Below are 20000 nucleotides of genomic sequence, written 5' to 3'. Positions count from 1 at the left end.
AGAAGATACCATAGCAGTCCTATTGTGCAGCAAACTTACATCTCTACAATATATAAAGCTGTAGAAGAGAAAAAGCAGTAGTTTTCATATTATAAATTTAAACAAACCTTGAACAGAACCATTATGCACCATGTTATACAGTAAACTTGCATCACCACATTCTAGTAACCACGGACATAAACAGTAGCAGTCATAACAAACAGCGAACTTATACCACACTCTAATTAAGGAGAGGAAGCCTGCACCATTTTGATTAAGCTAAAACTGAACCCGTAGCAGTTCCATTATGCAGCAAATTCGCATCAACACATCAAGCTTACCAGGTCAGAGTTCACCACTAGCTTGATCCGCCACACCCGCCACGCTGGGAGGAGTCAAGAGTCACCTTTTGTACATCATCAGCACTTCCTTCCCTTGGTCTCGGGAAGAGGAGGTCACTTTCAAATGCTAAATTGGTCGTGTCCTATTTTTCGGCACTTTCTCCAGTTTCTATTAATGGCATGGCAAAGACAGGAAGTTTCTCTCTCTCTCTCTCTCTCTCTCTCTCTCTCTCTCTCTCTCTCTCTCTCTCTCTCTCTCTCTCTCTCTCTAGGAATGTATGTAAAAATAATTCAGTCAAGAAACATATATCGTCCCTTAGAAAATTCAAACAAGTTACGTTACATTCCTCTAAGCTACAACAAAGCATAGTACAGTACATTCTACTACACTTGCTTTTCTTGCACCATTCCCCGCGGCAGATGCGTCTTATCCAGGAAGGGAGAGAGAAGGAAGAACGTCAAATAGTGGTATCTTTGCATCTCATTCTAACGCTTCCTGGGAGTCTCGAGAAGAAGGAGTTTTTTTTAGTAACTCATTTTATGCCTCAGAAGTGCCTGTGTATATCCTGTTTCCTCATTCACCCCTCACGTGTTGTCTCTCTCTCTTTCCAGGTGAGTTGTGACGCAGCATAGCACGTGTGGGGAGGGAAGAGAGCGGAGCGAAGCGGAGCAAGAATGTTTTGTTCCTTGGTCACTTGCGCCGGCCCGTCCCGTCTCAGCCCAGCTCAGCTCAGCCCCGCCTTGCTTACACTCCCGCCTCACCCATTCGTCGTGTAGTGGAAGGCACGTTTCTACTGTTCAGGTTGCAGGTCGTCTCTCCCCAGCCTCCGTGATCTGACCTGCTTGTGTGGTTTGGTAGATGCGAGATATGATGAGTTGTGTTGGTGGAGGTGGTGGTAGTGGTGGTGGTGGTGGTAGTGTTGGTAGTGTTGCTGGTGGTGAGGGTGTTGTTGTTGTTGTTGTCGTTGTTGTTATTATGATTATTATTATTATTATTATTATTATTATTATTATTATTATTATTATTATTATTATTGTAAATATCATTGCTATTGTTGTTATTATTCTCATCATTCTTCTTTTTTCTTTTTCTTTATTATTATTATTATTATTATTATTATTATTATTATTATTATTATTATTATTATTGTTGTTGTTGTTCTCATCATCCTACTTTTTCGTTTTTTCTTTTCTTCTTCTATTTCTTCTTCCCTCAATTTTCCTCTTTTCGTTTTTTGTACATGTTGATTTCTTCCTTCTCGTCTCCTCTTCCTCCTCCTCTTGCCACAAATAGACAAGTTCTCGTTTCTTTAAGGAAAAGCGCCTTCACTCCACATCTTAATTTTCCTTCCCCTTGACGTCACACGAAGCCTCCTTGCGTCTCCTTGCGTCACTTCACCTGAACATCTGAACACCTTGAATTCTTAGTTGTTTTCCTCACTATTCCCATCGCACCAATTACTCTAATCAAAGTAATGTTTGAGCTTTCCCTAGAACACTCATACCTTTCCTAAAATGCTCTAACCTTTCCTAGTACGATTGATCCTTTCCTCGAGCGCGTGTTTCATAATATTAGTCACTCTCTCTCTCTCTCTCTCTCTCTCTCTCTCTCTCTCTCTCTCTCTCTCTCTCTCTCTCTCTCTCCTTACTTTCACTGGTTTTAACTCTCTAAAAGGAAGAAAACCAGAATGTCGGATCCTTTCACAGCGTACTAGATCTTTTCCAAGAAGGTTACTTGATATATAACCCACAGCCATCTATGATCCATGAACTTGCCTGATCTTGAGAAATTCAATACTGACTCTACACTGACAGCCTGATTATGTTCACTCTTGCAGTCATCAGCCATTATAAACCTAATTTCGTAAAGCTTGAACCTGTTACTTCTAGAGAGAGAGAGAGAGAGAGAGAGAGAGAGAGAGAGAGAGAGACCAGAAATATAACATGACGGGACAGGGAGAGCGAGAGGGCAATCAATTTCTCTGGAGTCGCGTGCCTGGTTGGTGGAACAGCAAGTGAGGAGAGAGGAGACTGGGATGCGCCGCCGCACGTGTTTCCTAATAAGCGATCCGATCTCTTCCTTATGGGCTTTTGATTCTCATTTCCTGGAGCACGAAGAGGTTACAGTCCCAGTGGCAGGTCATTGGAGTCTTCCTTGGTACTGGTGCTGAGTGGTTCATGTGTGTGTGTGTGTGTGTGTGTGTGTGTGTGTGTGTGTGGGTGTGGATGGATCTCTCTCTCTCTCTCTCTCTCTCTCTCTCTCTCTCTCTCTCTCTCTCTCTCTACCAAGGTGAGGGGCAGGAATCATCACCGTGTGTATAGAAAGCTCCGTGCAAATAAGTTCCCTTCAGGAGCGACAGAAGAGGCAGAAGCGGCCCTCCAGATCTACATGTGCTTTTACACCGTGTTTATTTTTCACTCTGTATTATCTTAGAGCGTAGTTAAGTATGCAGAGAGAGAGAGAGAGAGAGAGAGAGAGAGAGAGAGAAGGGGTGAATAAGCGTCCGGGGCCAGAGAGGGAGGCAGTAGGGGGGGTACGCGTGCTCAATCTATGTCACGTGGCTAGGCACGAGTGATGAAGGTCGCAGCCACGGCCGTCCATTGCACAGCCTCTACACTTCTTAGTTACTCATCGTCACCTCTCCCCCGTGCCTCTCCTCACTTCTCACCCCAATAGTAGGGTAAGAATAACAGAGGAATAGTACACAGGCAGGAGTAAATATATACGTAAAAATGTAATATGGAAGAGGGAAGACTCGTGTGGGCCTGAGGGTTCGAGTGGAGCGTGCGCCGCCGAGCGAGGGGAAGGAAGCGAGGGGAGGTCGGTGGTCTCGTGGCAAGGGATCAGTCACCTGCCTAGCCTGTCTGTGAGGAGGTGTTGCCCCGCGCTCCACCGCCTCCCTCATGACTGCTGCTGCTGCCTTCTTATTCGCTGCTCATCCTGCAGTCCTTACTCGTGCACGCTTCTCACCAAGACGAGCAGTACACGGTGAAGACCAGACACGATTGTTTATTAGTGCCGCGTCCCAGGTAGAGGAGGAATACGCACAGCCACGCCAAACGCTGGACCCGGAGAACCTCTATACTGCGTCATGTTTACTCGTGTCACTTGAGGTTGTTATCAGCACTGGCAGGAGACCGAGTGTTGTTCTTACCTGTCCTTGCTCTGAGTCAGTGAACAGAGTCTAGTTGAACATATCAGAGCGAGAGGAAGCTGAATACAATCACTGCTTATAAAAGTAAATACACAAACACCGTGTGATACATAAGTCGTCATTATAGTATTTTATTTTGCGAAACCTGTTAGATTTATAACTACTGCTTTAATCATTCGCAGTGCGCACGATACGAGTGTACTGGAATCAAACGCTACTTTTGATCTGCTGTCATTGAGTTACTGATGCAAGGAACTAGCACTGTAATACACAAGTGACAGGCCACCTAGCGCCCTCACCTCGCCGCCTGCCAGCCTGTCATTCATGGTGCAGCGGCACGGGAGCTGCTTTCTTTGATCCCGAGTGACGTAGAGAGAGAGAGAGAGAGAGAGAGAGAGAGAGAGAGAGAGAGAGAAGTTCGTTAACATCACTTATGAAAGGAATGTGAGAAATTCAGTGATTATCAATAGTTATTATTGGTCATGAGAGAGAGAGAGAGAGAGAGAGAGTGTGTGTGTGTGTGTGTGTGTTATAACGAAAACTTAATGAACGATTATTTGCAAACATTGACATCAACGTGCGTGACTAGCCAGTCCTATATACTCACACCGCACGTCCCTCTACTTGTAGGAAAGCAATAGGGGAAAGTACACCCCGACACGAGCGGACAGTTTTTCATGCCGCATGATGCTGTGAGATAACCACGAGGGAAACACGTGTCGCACAATAATAGACTGCAGCAAACATGACCAGCTAAAGTTGACCCACCTCTTGGCCTTTGAATACCAGAGCGACGGGAGGCGGAGATAAAGCAAGTTGTGTGCGTGACATAAACTCTAGATACTGTGAACTACTGTGTTGAAAGTGCGTCCCGTCACGATGCAGCACAACCGTCTTCAGTATAATTTAGACGCCAGAGCGCTGTCACACTTCCGCAGGCTGTCCTCGCACGGTAAGTCCTTAGAGGAATTGTAATGTAAATATACACTGCTTAGGTATAGTAATCAGGATACGATAAGTAGTAACTGGTTCAAGGTTGATTTACAAGATAGATAGAAGAAAACCGGTTTTTAGATATCTTCATTAAAGACATCGAGATTAAGAGGTGATCTGGAAGAGATAGTGAAGTGTTCTATGAGAATAACAAAGGAGTTATAGACAATATCCTTAGAGTTTGTGATTATAATAGTATTGGATGTAATAGATAATAATTTCATAAACTTAGTAAGAGAGAGAGAGAGAGAGAGAGAGAGAGAGAGAGAGAGAGAGAGAGAACCATGACAGGCAGCCTTTCTTAAACTTCAATATGGGAGGCAGGTATCTTCCCTTTCTGCTTTAAGAAAACGAGAAGAATTGAGACAAGTTACTGGTAGTGGTTGTGTACGTATTGACAGCCGCCCGGGGACAACAGAGAGGATATCTGACAGGTGTTTTCACGTCCCCTTGAAGTCACACGCCTGATTAATGCAATCCCTCTCTCTCAAAGCTTTGCCTCTCCCACTCTTGTTTCTACGAAGGTTAGAAAATAGATATTGATTTATGAATTCAAATTTCTAGGTGAAACAAAATTGCAGGTAATAGTAGTTTAGTGAGAGAGAGAGAGAGAGAGAGAGAGAGAGAGAGAGAGAGAGAGAGAGAGAGAGAGAGAGAGAGAGAGAGAGAGAGAGAGAGAGAGAGAGGTGAAGTCGAGCACACGCAGACAAACAAACACACAAACAGGTAGACAGACAAACAGGAAAAGGAAAGCAAAATGATCACGTCACGAGAAGCCATAGCGACACACACACACACACACACACACACACACACACACACACACACACACACACACACACCTCCATTTATAGACATCCTTGTGCTTAGTAAACACAGGTTATAATTAAAAATAGACAAGAGAAAGAGGAGGTGAAAGAGAACAAAGTATTTAAGACGATTAAATTTAAATACTTGATTGTAATTTGTTACGTCATGTTTGTTTGAGGAACACTTGTGGGGAAGCAAAGATGAAGAAGCTAATTTGTTGTTTACGTGTGTGTGTGTGTGTGTGTGTGTGTGTGTGTGTGTGTGTGTGTGTGTGTGTGTGTGTGTGAGAAAGGAAATGGTCGGTTTGTGGTGCATTGTACTCTGGATATGTTATTATTCTCCTTATTGTCGGTGTCATCATCATCATCATTATTTTCATTGTCTTCATTATTTTCATTATCATCGTCATCATCGTGGGTGTATTTTTTGTTAGCTTAAGTTTTCTACGGTACTGTCATCATCATTATCACCAACAGCATCATCTTCAACACCATTCCTTAAATAAGATTTACTGTTAGTTTCACCACCACCACCACAACCACCACCACCACAATTACCGTCACATAACAAAAGCTTCTCTCAACTTTCCCCATTCATCTAACTCTATCACTTGTTAATTCACTCTATTTCATCTTTTCATCTTCTCTCCTCCTTCCCTCTTCGTCTGCCTCGCCTTCCTTTCCTCCCTAACCTTCCTTCCCTTCAATTTCCTTAATTTTTCCTTACTTTCATTCCTTCATGTCTGTTCTTTGTTCATCTTTTGTGTTCCTCCTCCTCTTCTTCCTCTTCCTCCTTCCTCCTCCTTCTCGTCCTCCTTCTCCTCCTCATGCAAGTCTTATCACCTCCTATTCATTATTATAAACATCTTCATTCGCATCTCTCTGAATTACTTTTTATATCCATTCAGTTCCAAATATTAGGATTCGGTAAAGTTTAAGAGGCGGGTTAATGTGCGCCTCTCTGAGAATTATTTATGGCGTAGGAAAAAACCCAACGAGAACAAAAAACAAGTAAGGAAAAGGTGTTAGTTTGCTGTAGTAGTAGTAGTAGTTGTTGTTGTTATTGTTGTTGTTTTTGTGGTTCACCATTCTCATCATTGTCTTTTACTCCTCTCTTTCCTCTTCTTTTCTTCTTGCTATCATTCTTATTTTTATTATTGTTATTGTTATTATTATTTTCATTGTTATTCTTCATCCTCCTGTTGTTACTAGCATTTTATCATCACTATTGCTATTATTTGTATTATTTATCTTGTTTTGTTGTTGGTGGTTGTGGTGGTGGTGGTGGTGATGGTGGTGGTGGTGTTGTTAGAGTTGGTGATGCTTGTAGTGCGGCTCTTCCTGCTGCGTGTAATGGTGACAGTCACGTGTGTGGAGGTGATGCCGCGTGCCTCTACCAGTGCTTCGGGAAGACCTTCGCTGACCCGAGATCCCTTTCCTTCCATCACCGCCGCCGCCACCACCACCACCACCACCACCACCACCACCACCACCACCACCACCACCACCACCATCTTAAAACCTAGGCTGACTCTCATGCATCCTTGACTAACTGACTTATTTTCCGACTGACAATTTGATCCCACTTCCTCTCTCTCTCTCTCTCTCTCTCTCTCTCTCTCTCTCTCTCTCTCTCTCTCTCTCTCTCTCTCTCTCTCTATTTTTCTTCTCTTTTATTTCTTTTTTTTTTTTTTTTCTACTTTCTTATGGTGGAGATGGTGGTGGTGATTTTGCTGTTGTTTTTGTTACTATTATCATTACTACTATTGTTCTTATTCTTCGTCTTTTTTTTCCTCTTCCACTACTGCTACTACTACTACTACTACTACTACTACTACTACTACTACTACTACTACTACTCTCCTCCTCCTCCTCCTCCTCTTCCTCCTGACTGTTTTGGAAGGTGACGGAGTGAGAAGCCTTGGGGACGCGGGGCTGGTGCAGTGGCCCTGGGGGTACAAGAGTGTTGGTGATCAGGCTGAGCCGCGTGCCCGACCCTAACGGCTTCGGGGTCAAACAAGCTTAGGGAAGGAGTGGATGATGACTGGGATTGGTGTAGAATGATTGAGTGCAGACCGAGATAGGTGTAGATTGAAAAGTGTAGTAGAGTGTGAATATTGTAGGGTGATTGGGTGTAGGGATAAGTGATTGTAAAATGCGTAAGGTGTAGACTGAGGTATAGATTGGATAAGGTATAGATTAAACAGGTAAGACTGAACAAAAGACTAAACAATTGGTATACTACATGTTCGTACTCTGTCAGAAAAGCTAAACACACCGCCAACACGTCGTACATTAACCAACACATGCCTGAAGACTAAAGCATCACGTTTACTCACTGCAATCCTCGCTTTGCCTTGGTTAGTCCCCATAAGTTAAGTAGTGAGGCTGTGCGGAGGCCGTCATGTTGGAGTTTACTGAGATGAGATGCCTTCCTTGAAATAGAAACGCAGATCATTTAGCGTCACGAGGCAGCCATGGGGAGAAGCAGGAAGTGCACTAGTGTAAGGGGTATTTCTGAGGCCACATATTGAATTTGCATCTTTAGTGAGGAAAGGAGGAGAGGAAGGGAGGTAAGGAGGCGTGATCAGATGCAGCCACGCGTCTTTCCATCTGCACGGCTTGTCTTTATTGCCCTTTGCATTGAGTGAGGTCAGACAGACGCACGTTTTTCGTTCTTACAAAGAAAGTGAGGCTTATCAGCGCGTCTTTTTTTTTTTATTTCTTTATTTATATCATGTGGGCTTTTCACGGGAATTTATGGGCTAAAGGGGATACTTTTTGGGGTACCTCCTATCTCAAAGCACGCATAGTTCCACTGCACCACGGCCTGTCTAGTGCACATATATAAGTATCGTAGTTATTGACTTTAAAACTTTTGATCGCTATGGTTTCTCCTCAAGGTTAATGAAGCAGTTTTACTTTAAAGGATGTTTCAGAAAAAAATTGATAGGAAAAGGTGTGATCAAAGAGAGAGAGAGAGAGAGAGAGAGAGAGAGAGAGAGAGAGAGAGAGAGAGAGAGAGAGAGAGTTAATTCTGTCCTTCCTAGTGTAATATAAACAGAAATTATCATAAAGAAAAGAAATCCGGAAAACGAGTAAAAGTGACCTCCCCCCCTGAAATATTTAAACCTTTCTCTTCCTTTGTTTATTCAGAAATGAAGAGGTCGAGGTGAGAGTTTGATGTGAAGCAGAAGAGTAAGAGGTGCTAGTGATATGCAGACCATTTGTAGCATTAGGTGTAGGTCGCTAACAGGTTTACCCTCAGCTGGGCGTTACGTGTAAGGTGTTGGGGTCAATTGTGTGGCTTCCTCATATTCCGGCTCCAGTCAGCAGGCACCGACTCGTGGAATGGTTACCAGGCCTAACGCTTCTGTATAAAAATAACCTATGTAGTATTTATGTATTGGCTCACTAATGGTATTGAATGCTCTCGGCTCTGGATTTTTTTTTTTCTTTCTTTTTTTTTCTTTGTAGGGGTGGGGTAGAAAGAGGATAATCTTCGTGTAAAGGTACTCGTAGAATCAACATATACACAATTTCAGATTTAGTTTAATATAGAATTGATGTGTTGGAGGATTAAATGTGTATGTGTGTGTGTGTGTGTGGGTAGGTGGGTGGGTGAATGAGTGGATGGGTGCGTGTGAGTGTGTGTGCGTGTGTGAAGGATATTAAATTTCCTTCCTTCCTTCCTTCCTTCCTCCCTCTCTCCCTCCATCCCTCCTTCTCCCCTCACTCCATCCCTCACCTCTCCCTTCCCCTCTTCCTTCTTTCCTGACTGACTCATCCAACTGGCTAACTGAGTGAGTGACTAACCGCACATTATCTTTCCTGCTAAGTCTTCTCTCATTCATTACTCATCTTCTCTTGATGTTTTCAGTCAGTTAGCCACTCGCTCACTGACTCACTCACTCACTGACTGACTGACTCACTCACTCACTCACTCACTCACTCACTCACCCACCCACCTACCCAATCACTCACTCACTCACCCACCCACCCACCCACTCACTCACTCACTCACTCACTCATTCACTCACCCACCTACTCACTCTTTCACTCACTCAATCACAACTACATCCCCCCTCCGCAAGTCCCATAAAAGTGAGAAAGAATCCTCTCACTGCTACGCTATGAAAGTCGATGAGAGAGAGAGAGAGAGAGAGAGAGAGAGAGAGAGAGAGAGAGAGAGAGAGAGAGAGAGAGTGTGTGGGCTGACCGATGACATGACAGACGGGGGAAGGGAAGGATGAGAAGAGGAGGAGGAGGAGGAGGAGGGAGAGACGAGACTACTGGGAGAAGCGAAGAGGAAGGGAGGGAAGGAGGGAGGGAGGGAGGGAGGGAAGAAGGGAGCGGAGACTGAGAGTAAAAGGAGTGAGGGGAGTACCAGCCCGGGTGACACTAACAGAAGCTGGCCGACAGCGATGGTGGTGGTGGTGGTGGTAGTGGTGGTAGACGCGACGGTGGTGGTGGTGGTGGTGGTGGTGGTGGTGGTACTCGTGGGCGGCCACGTGAGCCTCGGCGGAGGTGCGTCAAAGGTGCGTCACGTTGCTCTCGCCGCTCCGTAAATCCCATTGTTCCGCTGCCTTCCCTAACACGAGTCACATTCCTCTCACTTCTTATGCATCTTTGTATAAATCTCAACGATGACACTTCGCTCTCTTTCTCTCACCCTTTCTCTCTCTCTCTCTCTCTCTCTCTCTCTCTCTCTCTCTCTCTCTCTCTCTCTCTCTCTCTCTCTCTCTCTCTCTCTCTCTCTCTCTCTCTCTCTCTCTCTCTCTCTCTCTCTCTCTCTCTCTCTCTCTCTCTCTCGTGCTTTCTTTCCTAGCGGTTCCTCAGCTTTCTGGTGTGGAGTCTGCGGGTGAGTCTGCTTCCTCCAGACGACTTGAGGACTGCTAGAAAGAGAGAGAGAGATGGAGGAAGGGAGGGAGAGGTATAGAGTCTGCCTGGATGTGAGCAGCTCCACGGCCTCAGTGCCTCCAGGCTGCTGCGTAAATGGTTCCTTATGTAGCGCCGGGCTTTCGGAGACGTGGAGGAGCGAGTGCCGTTAGCTAGTGTGGGGGTCTGTCTGTCCATTGGTATTCTTATTTCATTCCTCCATTTCGTCTGCTACTACTACTACTACTACTACTACTACTACTACTACTACTACTACTACTACTACTGTGTTTGTTGTTGATATTGTTGTTGTTGCTGCTACTATTATAACTACTATCCTATTTTTTTTTTGTCTTCGTCTTTTCTTCTATTTTATCTCTTCTCTTGTTCTACTTACTTCTCATCTTTTTATCACTTTTTGTGTTTCTTCTTCTTCTTCTGCTTCTTTTTCTTCTACTTCTTCTTCTTCTTCTTCTTCTTCTTCTTCTTCTTCTTCTTCTTCTTCTTCTTCTTCTTCGTCTTCTTCTTTTTCCTCTTCTTCTTCTACAACCACCACCACTACCACCACGACCACTACAACCACCAGCACCACCACCACCACCCAAAGGAAAAGAGCGGAGTACGAGAGACACGGTTATACAGCACTCGACTTTTCGCAGCGTGACTCAATGGATGTGCGTATACAAGAGCATCCAGAGAGAGAGAGAGAGAGAGAGAATTCCAGGGAGTGTGGCGATGGTTGGAATGGTGAGAAAGGCGTACTCCATTTATCCTTCTCCTCCTCCTCCTCCTCCTCCTCCTCCTCCTCCTCCTCCTCCTCCTCCTCTATTTCAAGTCGTACCGTGTGACCTATTTTCCCGTTTTCTGGAAACTACCCAACACTAGAAGGACTCGAATGAACCCAAATGAAGTTGCGTCCTCTGTGACCTCCTCCTCCTCCTCCTCCACCTCCTCCTCCTCCTCCTCCTCCTCCTCCTCCTCCTCCTCCTCCTCCTCCTCGTCATTGCCCTTGTCCTTGTTTTGTCCTTCACCTTCTTTCCTTCTTTATTTCATTTCTTTTTCCTTCTTCTTCTTCTTCGTTTTCATCTTCTTTTTCTTCTAGTTCCTCGTTCTTTGATTCTTCTTCGGTCTTCTTCTTCTTGCTTTTCTTTGAACTTCTTTTATGTTCTTTTCCTCCCCTTCCTCCTTTTCCTCCTCCTTCATTTTTTTTTTTTTTAATGTTCTTCCTTCTTCGTATCCTCTTCCTATATTTTTCTTTCCTCTTTGTATCACTCCCACTGTATTCACATTCTGTTTATTCTCTTCCTCTTCCTCCTCTTTTTCTTTCAACCCCTCCTTCTCCTCCTCCTCCTCCTCCTCCTCTTCCTTCTCCTGCTACTGCTACTACTGCTGCTTTAGAAAGGATTTTGTAGTATGGAGACCAAAATACACGAGGAATACATAGGGACACATAGGAAGACGAGTGATAGGACGCATTACAACCTACTATATTATGAGGTCACTTATTTACTATACCACAACTAAAATAGACTATAAAGTAGGAGGGAAGGGTAGAACAGATGATGCTCCTTACGACCCACTGAACGGTAAGAGGAACTAACGGGGAAATTTATACAGGAAAGGTGCAAAACAAGCCATTCATTTCACGTCATAGTGGAGGAAGATGCTACTCACTGCTACCCTGGAGGAGAAGGGCCAGGGGAAGGACGAGGAGGACGAGGAGGAGGAGGAGGAGGAGGAGGAGCAGGAGTGAAAGACAAATGGGAGGATTAAGAGGAGTAACTGGATATTGAAAAGAGAAAACGGGGAGTAGAAAGAAAAGTTGCTATGGAAAGAGGAGGAGGAGGAGGAGGAGGAAAAAGAAGAAGAGAAAAAAAAGAGAAAAAGGAGCGGGAGGAGGAGAAGGAAGAGGAGGAGGAGGAGGAGCAGGGGGAGGAGGAGAAGGAGGAGGAGGAAAGTGTTGGGTGGTGTGTAGAGAAAAAAAAAAGAGAAAAAGAAAAAGAGAGACTGTTGAGAGGGATCTATGGCGACAAGAGGAGGAGGAGGAGGAGGTGGGGAAGGAGGAGGAGGAGGAGGAGGAGGAGGAGGAGGAGGAGGAGGAAGAGTAGACAAAGAGCCACAAACCAGACTTTCCCAGAGGCAGGATCAGTTTTCGCCTTGCTCGTGACATCACAACTTTCACCTCTCTCTCTCTCTCTCTCTCTCTCTCTCTCTCTCTCTCTCTCTCTCTCTCTCTCTCTCTCTCTCTCTCTCTCTCTCTCTCGCTCATCATCATCATCATCATCATCATCATCATCATCATCATCACCTCACTACGACAGATATTGAACCTTGCATTGAAACCTTATTGAAATGGGTCACTCACTGCTCAGGAGGAGGAGGAGGAGGAGGAGGAGGAGGAGGAGGAGGAGGAGGAGGAGGAGAAGGAGGAGGAGGTGGGTTATATAGGTAACCCACCAACCTATTTACCTTTTCACTAAGTATTCGATAAAGAAATAGATTAGTACTACAAAGAGAGAGAGAGAGAGAGAGAGAGAGAGAGAGAGAGAGAGAGAGAGAGAGAGAGATTGGGGGGGGGGAGAAACTAGCTAGCGACACATAGTTGTTAGAAGTGAAAGGTGTATTGTAGCAACACTCAACTTAATCAACTCTCGCAACATAATATTTTTCCTTTGATTTACCTTCCTGGTGTAGATGGAGGGAGGGAATGGAGTTCGCTAGGGAAGGAAAAAACAATCAAGAGATGAGGTGAAAGATAACCAAGCAAGAACGAAATAAGGGAAGTAGGAAGTGAACGTGTAAAATGAGGAGGAGGAGGAGGAGGAGGAGGAGGAGGAGGAGAGGAAAAAAATATGAGGTAAAAAGGAAATAATAAGTAACTGTACACGGATTGAAAAGACAAGAGAAAGAGGAGAGGTGAGGAAAAGAAGAAGAAAAGAGATAGAAGGAAGTAAAGTTGGGAAGGAGTAGGAGAAGAAAAGCTGATGAGACAAAAAAATAGTAGGAAGACAGAAGGTAAAGGAGGAGGTAGAGGAGGAGGAGGAGGAGGAGGAGGAGGAGGAGGAGGAGGAGGAGGAGGAGGAGGAGGGGGAGTTGGAAGAGAGCTAAAGAGAACAGACACAAGAATAGAAAGTGAAAATTTGAGAATGTAGGAGGAAGAAAGAGAATGAGAAAAAGAAGGAAGACTAATAAGAAGTAAAAGATAAGAAGAAGAAAAACGGAATAGAAAGAAGAGATACTAGAAGAACGTAAAGGAGAAAGGAAGAGAATGAGAGAAAAAACGATAAGAAGACAGACTGATAGTGAGTAATGAACACTAGACGGCAAAATCAGGAAGGAAACTGAAGGAAATTAATATACGGTCAAAGAAAAAGAAAACAACTGTAAGGATAATCGGAAAGAGAACATTACTAAGGGCAATGAAGGAAAACTCTACAGGAAAGTGGTGAATTATTGCAGCCATGGAGATAAAGAAAGAAAGAAAATAAAGAGCGAGAAAAAAAATCCTAAGCCAGAGAGAGAGAGAGAGAGAGAGAGAGAATCAAATATAACATCTTAATATCTAATGAATACAAGGTCATATGGTTACTTTTGTCTCATTCGTAGTGTGTGTGTGTGTGTGTGTGTGTGTGTGTGTGTGCAAGCGATACGATGACCTACATTAAGAGACCGAGGGCCGTGGTCGAGGTCACGGACGACCACCATCACCATCGCAGGTCTCCTCCTCCTTCTCCTCCTCATTCTCGTACCTTTCCTTTCCTTCCCTCTTTCCTACAACTCCTGTCACACTCTATTTTACTCCTTCATTCACAAACAGCTACCTCTTCCTCCTCCTCCTCCTCCTCCTCCTCCTCCTCCTCCTCCTCCTCCTCCTCCTGCAGGATAAAAATATCGCCCGTTACAACTTATCTAGTAAATTTACCAAACCGAATCATTCACTCACATCAGATGTTTTTTTTTTCTTTTTGATTAGTATACAGGCACATGAGACCGCCACTGACACACACACACACACACACACACACACACACACACACACACACACACACACACACACACACACACACACACACACACAGGAAGTAGTGCACCATTTCCTTGTTCCTGGAGATGCTAAAGACTCATAGTGATAAAAGCGGCAGCAGAGGCGGGTTCTGCGGACTTCCGGGAAGAAATGCCGCCAGTCTTGCCTTGACTTTCATACGATAGTGAAGTGGAGGTGAGGGTCTGAGGGCGGGGCTGGGGAATGCAGGGACGGGGAGGAGCTGGGCGGGGCTATACCAAGGATGAGTATGTGAATGTTGAGTGAGGTTTGAGATGAACTATGTAGGTTTACGAGGGAGTGGTGGAGGGGTGAGTGATGTTACTTGGGTGGAATAGAGGAAGGAGGGGAGTAAGTTGTGGGTTTATGGGAGATGTGTGATGTGTGTGGGGTTGGGGAAGTCACGTGATTGGGGATGGAAGGGAGGGGACGTGTGGATTAAGGTTGTGGTGTGTTGGAGATGGTGGTTATGTTGCTACTAAGACTACTACTACTACTGCTGCTACTGCTACTGCTACTCCTACTACTACTACTACTACTACTACTACTACTACTACTACTACTACTACTACTACACTACTACTACTACTATACATAATAATAATAATAATAATAATAATAATAATAATAATAATAATAACAGGAAGACCACTAGAAAAACAATAAGAAACATGGGGACACGCACTTACGGTCATTCAAAGCAAATACAAGAGAATTGCAGCAAAAGATAGAAATAAAATTAATCTCTCTCTCTCTCTCTCTCTCTCTCTCTCTCTCTCTCTCTCTCTCTCTCTCTCTCTCTCTGTCTCTCTCTCTGCCTACGCATCCCACACACTGAGAATTGTTGCCTTATTAATAGACTTACTTGTAGATGAACAGGAAATAGCGTAGAAGTTCCTGTGGTTAGAGCTTCCTCCTCCTCTTCCTCCTCCTCCTCCTCCTCCTCCTCCTTCTCCTTCTCCTTCTATTACACCAAACACCCTTGCAAAATTATTAAAATCTATTGTTTTCTCTATGTAACTCTATACATCTCCATTCAAACCTCCTTCAGCGTCGCCAGAAAGGACTAACAGAGACCTCTTCCTGGAAACATTTTTCTCCTTCTCATGCAGGAGCACCTCTCAGCCCAACGCCCATACCAAAGTAGCTTCCCTTACGTCCTCAGGCTTCTAGAGTCACCATCTGTGCATTCATCGCCAGGAATGGAAACGGGGAAGGCTGTGTGTCAAAGGAGAGGCGATAGAGAGGTTCAGGAAGAGTTGTGTTGGGATTGAGTCTTAGGCTGAGTAGAGAGATTGAGGAGAGGGACGAGAGTGTACATAAAAGCGCGGGAGTACAGGTTATATGTCGTTAAGGTAGGGAATAGGAGTTATATTGGGGAGGGAAAAGAGAGAAAGGAGATGGGATTATAGAAGAAGGAGAGGGAATAAAGTGATAGGAGAGCGGAATTGAAAGATTAAGAAGGAAAGACTAGGAACGAGGAAGAAAAAAACATTGAGAAACTAAATGAAATGGATGGGAATTGGAGAGGTAGGAAGTAGGAAAATAAATTGAAGAAAGGAGGGAGTGAGGAAAGGACTAAATTAGAGGAAGGCTGAAGGATTGAGTGAGGGAAGTAAGGAATGCAGGGAGAGACAGAGGGAGGGAGGTAAGGAATGGAGGAAAGGATCCAAGGTGAGATGAATTGCATGAATTGAATAGCAACTCAACAAAGTGTTACTCGGCCAGCTGACTGCCGAGTTAACACACACACACACACACACACACACTTATATAAAAAAAAAAAAAGCTACACCACTGTTCCCTTTCCATTCAACAAAACAATAAACTAGATAAGGAGATACAAAACGGATAAAACAGAGACAGACAGATCCTTGTAGGTGTAGGAAGGACGAGCTAGTAAAGGAGACGAACAAGTGGAGAGAGAGCAACGTATCTACTTAATAGCCTGGAAAACCCGCCACCAGACGCCCGCCCAGAGGTGACTGGAGGGAAGGCGAGGCAGGGAAAGGCTGCAGGTGAAGGGAAGCTTGTACGAGTAAACAGACAGACATGGAGCGAGTTAAAAGGAGAGAGAAATGCGGTAACGGATGCAGAAGAGGATGAAATAAAGTTGTGTGTGTGTGTGTGTGTGTGTGTGTGTGTGTGTGTGTGTGTGTGTGTGTGTGTGTGTGTGTGTGTGTGTGTGTGTGTAATAGGAGCTTGTAAACTACATAATAACTTAATGAAATATTGGTTATGTGATGAGAGAGAGAGAGAGAGAGAGAGAAACAAACCAACAAACCTGCAAACAAACAGACGTAAGGTGCAGATATTTAAATTGTGAAATGTGTATTATATTTTCTTTGTTTCTTTTGTTTGTAGAAGTTCACCTTCTCTCTGTCGCTGTCGTCAGATGTCGCCACAGTGAATCATCCTTCTCTATTCTATTCTACTTGATCTTCTACACATTCCTCAATCAGACCTATTATAAGCATGTATTCCTCCACTTCGCACATTAACCTCCTTTTAGGGCTTTATCTCTCCTGCCGAGTACCTCCGCCTCCATCCTCCTCCTCCCTGATTCATCTTCACGTGCCAACATCACACCAGTCTTGCCTGTCTAGTTTCGTACCCAAATCGACTTACATGCGCTGGGTCTTAGGCGCAAACTCCCAGCTCACAATTCACTTTTTAAGACGGCTACTCTTTACCGGTACTCATCTCATTAGTCACAGCTAGGCAGGCGACTGGTGCACCTGAGCGGAGGGTGAGCACCTTTGTCACCCCGAACCACACGCGTCTGGTTTGTAAGTGGGGCGTATTTTGTGCAGCAGTGAACATGAGAAGTCAGAAAAATGGAAAAAGAAAGAGAAGTCCTGAGTCATGTGTGTGTGTGTGTGTGTGTGTGTGTGTGTGTGTGTGTGTGTATCTGTAACCAACTCATGTGTTAAAAGAACAGAGGACACACTTAAAGCTAAACAATACGGTATTATTCTTTCCCTTACTAACCTAGAGAGCAGAAAAAAAAGTGATTTAATCTAAGGTACTTAAATTAACCTAACCAGATTTTACCTAAGTGAGTGTTTACGGAAGAAAAATGTTGTTGATGTGGAGAGAGAGAGAGAGAGATAGATAGATAGATAGATAGATAGATAGATAGATAGATAGAGAGAGAGAGAGAGAGAGAGAGAGAGAGAGAGAGAGAGAGAGAGAGAGAGAGAGAGAGAGAGGAGGGACTAGGAAAACAAACAAGAAGAAAAAATAATTACTTTAGTTTTATGCCTACCACCACCACCACTATAACAACAACAACAACAACAACAACTTACCACTTTCTCCTCATTTTTCTTTATCATGCCACAGCTTCATGTAAACTCAGCTGTCACTTGTGGTGCTCAATTCTGCCCAGTCTCACTTAGTCACCTTCTTAACCTGTCCATCCGTCCCTCCTTTCCGTCCATCCTTGCGTCCGTATGTCCGTGTGTCCGTCCTCCGGCGTCACCTTCCTCCAGGCCGCACCGTGACCTTTGTCTTCACCCGTACGGTAAAAAGCACACCTCAAGTCCTGTCTGATGATATTTTGAAATCTAACGGCACCTCCACTTCCTTCTCTCTCTCTCTCTCTCTCTCTCTCTCTCTCTCTCTCTCTCTCTCTCTCTCTCTCTCTCTCTCTCTCTCTCTCTCTCTCTCTCTCTCTCTCTCTCTTTCTTTCTTTCTTCAACGAATGGAATTGGTTCAATTAGAATACGTGGGTTGCCCTGAATTGGTCAGCGTTGGGTTGCAGGCGAGGGGCGTGGTGGGCCGTGTCTACCCGGCAAGATAGCCAGGACAACCGGTAGCTGGGACTGGTGTTGGAGGGAGGGAGGGAGGGAGGGAAAGAGAAAGGGAGGGAGGAAGAGAGGGAGGGAGCGGCCTCGTCTGTGATACCTTCGAGGAAAAACCGTGTCACCCACATATTTTTCTTGCAGCAGTAGGACGCTGTTACTACTGCTACCTCATGGTGAGCTTGTTAGAAGGCGTGACGCGCGGCGCTCCTGGGGTCTGGATGGCAGGGCCGAGCCGGTGTTGGAGCATCCGTACGGCGCGGCCCTCCCTTCCTACCTCAGGCATGCCGGCACTTCCTGTTCCCACTTTGCTACAGCACCCCTTCTACCTCCTCCCCCTTCAATACGCCCACGCCCTTGTCCACGCTCGCAGGGACGCTCGTAAAGGCTCCACCGTCGCGGTAAGGTACAAATGTTACCGTGGTTGTTGTACGGAAAGATGTCGCCGCTCACGGTACAGAGGGTCACTTCGAAGTGGTAGTGTGGCAGCAGAGATGAGGAGGTGATAGAGTGCGATGAACGGCTCAGCACCGGAAAGTTGTAGGCCGCTGTATCTGTGTCTTCCCGGGTGAAGGAAGGAGGCTCATGATGCAAGAGGCTTGGGAGGAGACGGGAAGGTGGATGTGAGACTCGGACGACGACTGTGTGACGGAAGGTGAAGAAAGGGCATGGGGGGGCAGGGACGCAGGGAGGGTGGGAGCGAGGGAGAGTCCTCAACCTACGCCCGTGAACTCTGACCTTCAGACTTCCTTACTTGGCTTTTGTCGTGCCAGGCTGACGTGCGTGCACCTCGAGCCACGTTACCGGGCCCCCAGCCGAGCGCCCAGCACACAGGCAACTTTCTCAAGTCGGATGGGGAAGCAAGACTCCTCTCGTGCAGCCTTTACTCCTTCACGCACTGCCAACACGCGGCTTGGCATGAAGGGATTCCCTCAGGTCCATTGCCTTGAAGTTTCGTGCTTGCCTTGATAAGTGGCAATCACTCCTCCTCACCGTCGCCAGGCACCAACATTTCAGGCATTGCTGGCCGTCTCGTTAATATTATTTACCTTCAGAAATTCCTTGAGTCAATTTTGTTAGCATTCTTCGTCCTTCGGCACGTAAAGCGGTGAAGGTCGCAGACGTTGCTGGGATAGTGGCCAGGCATTTTTCAGAGTGAATGTAAGTTTACCATGTGGCTGCCGCTGGTGCTGTGCAGTGACGGGGGGCGGGGGGCGGGGGCAGGGCTGGAGGAGGCGGAGCAGGAGTCTAAACTGGCACCGGTGGGTTGGCCCGGGACCCTCGCAATGAAAGAGAAAGCTGGCGTCGAACTCTGGGCGGCGCTAAGACCAACCACTCTGGTCGGATGGTCGAACCCGCGTCTCGGGCTGGTCCGTCAGTTTCTCCCCGACCACCGCCTGGCGTGGAGGGTCCCTTGCTGTGTTGTCGCGACTAGGGGTTCTGTGTGTGCCTAACATTCTGAGTGTTGTGGTGTGGTGCTTCTCTGGCACAAGTGTTGCCCCAAATGGTTCAGTGAGGTGTGTGTACTCTCTGTGTTAACGACGGGGTCTCAACAGCGGCCCTGTTGTGGCGGCTTCTGCTGCCTGTTGCCTTACTCGTCTTTACCTTCACCTGCCCTGCTCGTCCGCCCCTTCTCACCGCCTGCATGGTGGACATTCGAGTTGATCGCTCTCACTCCAACTCCATGTTGACACAAGGTAAAGGAACTCTTCGCTGCACTTTTCCCCTCGGTCTCCACGCGTCTAGCTGCAGGCTACCTCCCAAAACTTTCCAGACGCCTCACCCCCTTTGGCAGCAACTACGCATCGCAAACTTAGAGGGTCATAAGAAGTAGAGACGCACTCCGTCGCTTGCGTCTGTTCTGCGCTGCGTTGCTTCGAGTATTTCAGAGACCAACGGCCCCGCCTCGCAATGCGGGGCAGCTGACGCAAGTCTCTGGAGTGTGCCACTGAGATAACTGATTGAAGACAGATTTCACCACGGAATTTTTTTTGTTT

At 45.8% G+C, this 20000-nt stretch overlaps 1 protein-coding gene across 20 annotated transcripts in view; it reads left to right on the top strand.

Moving 5' to 3' along the window:
- Positions 1-20000, top strand: part of LOC123503478 (hormone receptor 4-like) — a 205992-nt gene that overhangs the window by 159665 nt on the left and 26327 nt on the right. For 2 of the 20 annotated variants that reach the window (XM_045253271.1, XM_045253270.1), the window contains exons 1-2: positions 3158-3309; positions 4106-4427. The exons of 13 other annotated variants lie outside the window; for them this stretch is intronic. In XM_045253271.1, the coding sequence (XP_045109206.1) occupies positions 4355-4427 (73 nt within the window). In that variant the 5' untranslated portion in view covers positions 3158-3309; positions 4106-4354. Of the gene's footprint in view, positions 1-959; positions 1104-3157; positions 3310-4105; positions 4428-19376; positions 19701-20000 lie in introns of those variants that run through there. 5 more of the 20 variants (XM_045253273.1, XM_045253272.1, XM_045253284.1 and 2 more) reach the window with 4 other exon arrangements.

The sequence above is a fragment of the Portunus trituberculatus genome, chromosome 14 (assembly GCF_017591435.1).
Source record: "Portunus trituberculatus isolate SZX2019 chromosome 14, ASM1759143v1, whole genome shotgun sequence".
In the NCBI taxonomy this organism is placed as follows: Eukaryota; Metazoa; Arthropoda; class Malacostraca; order Decapoda; family Portunidae; genus Portunus; species Portunus trituberculatus.
Note: the sequence above shows the minus strand (reverse complement) of the source record. Positions and strands in the feature narration are given on the sequence as shown.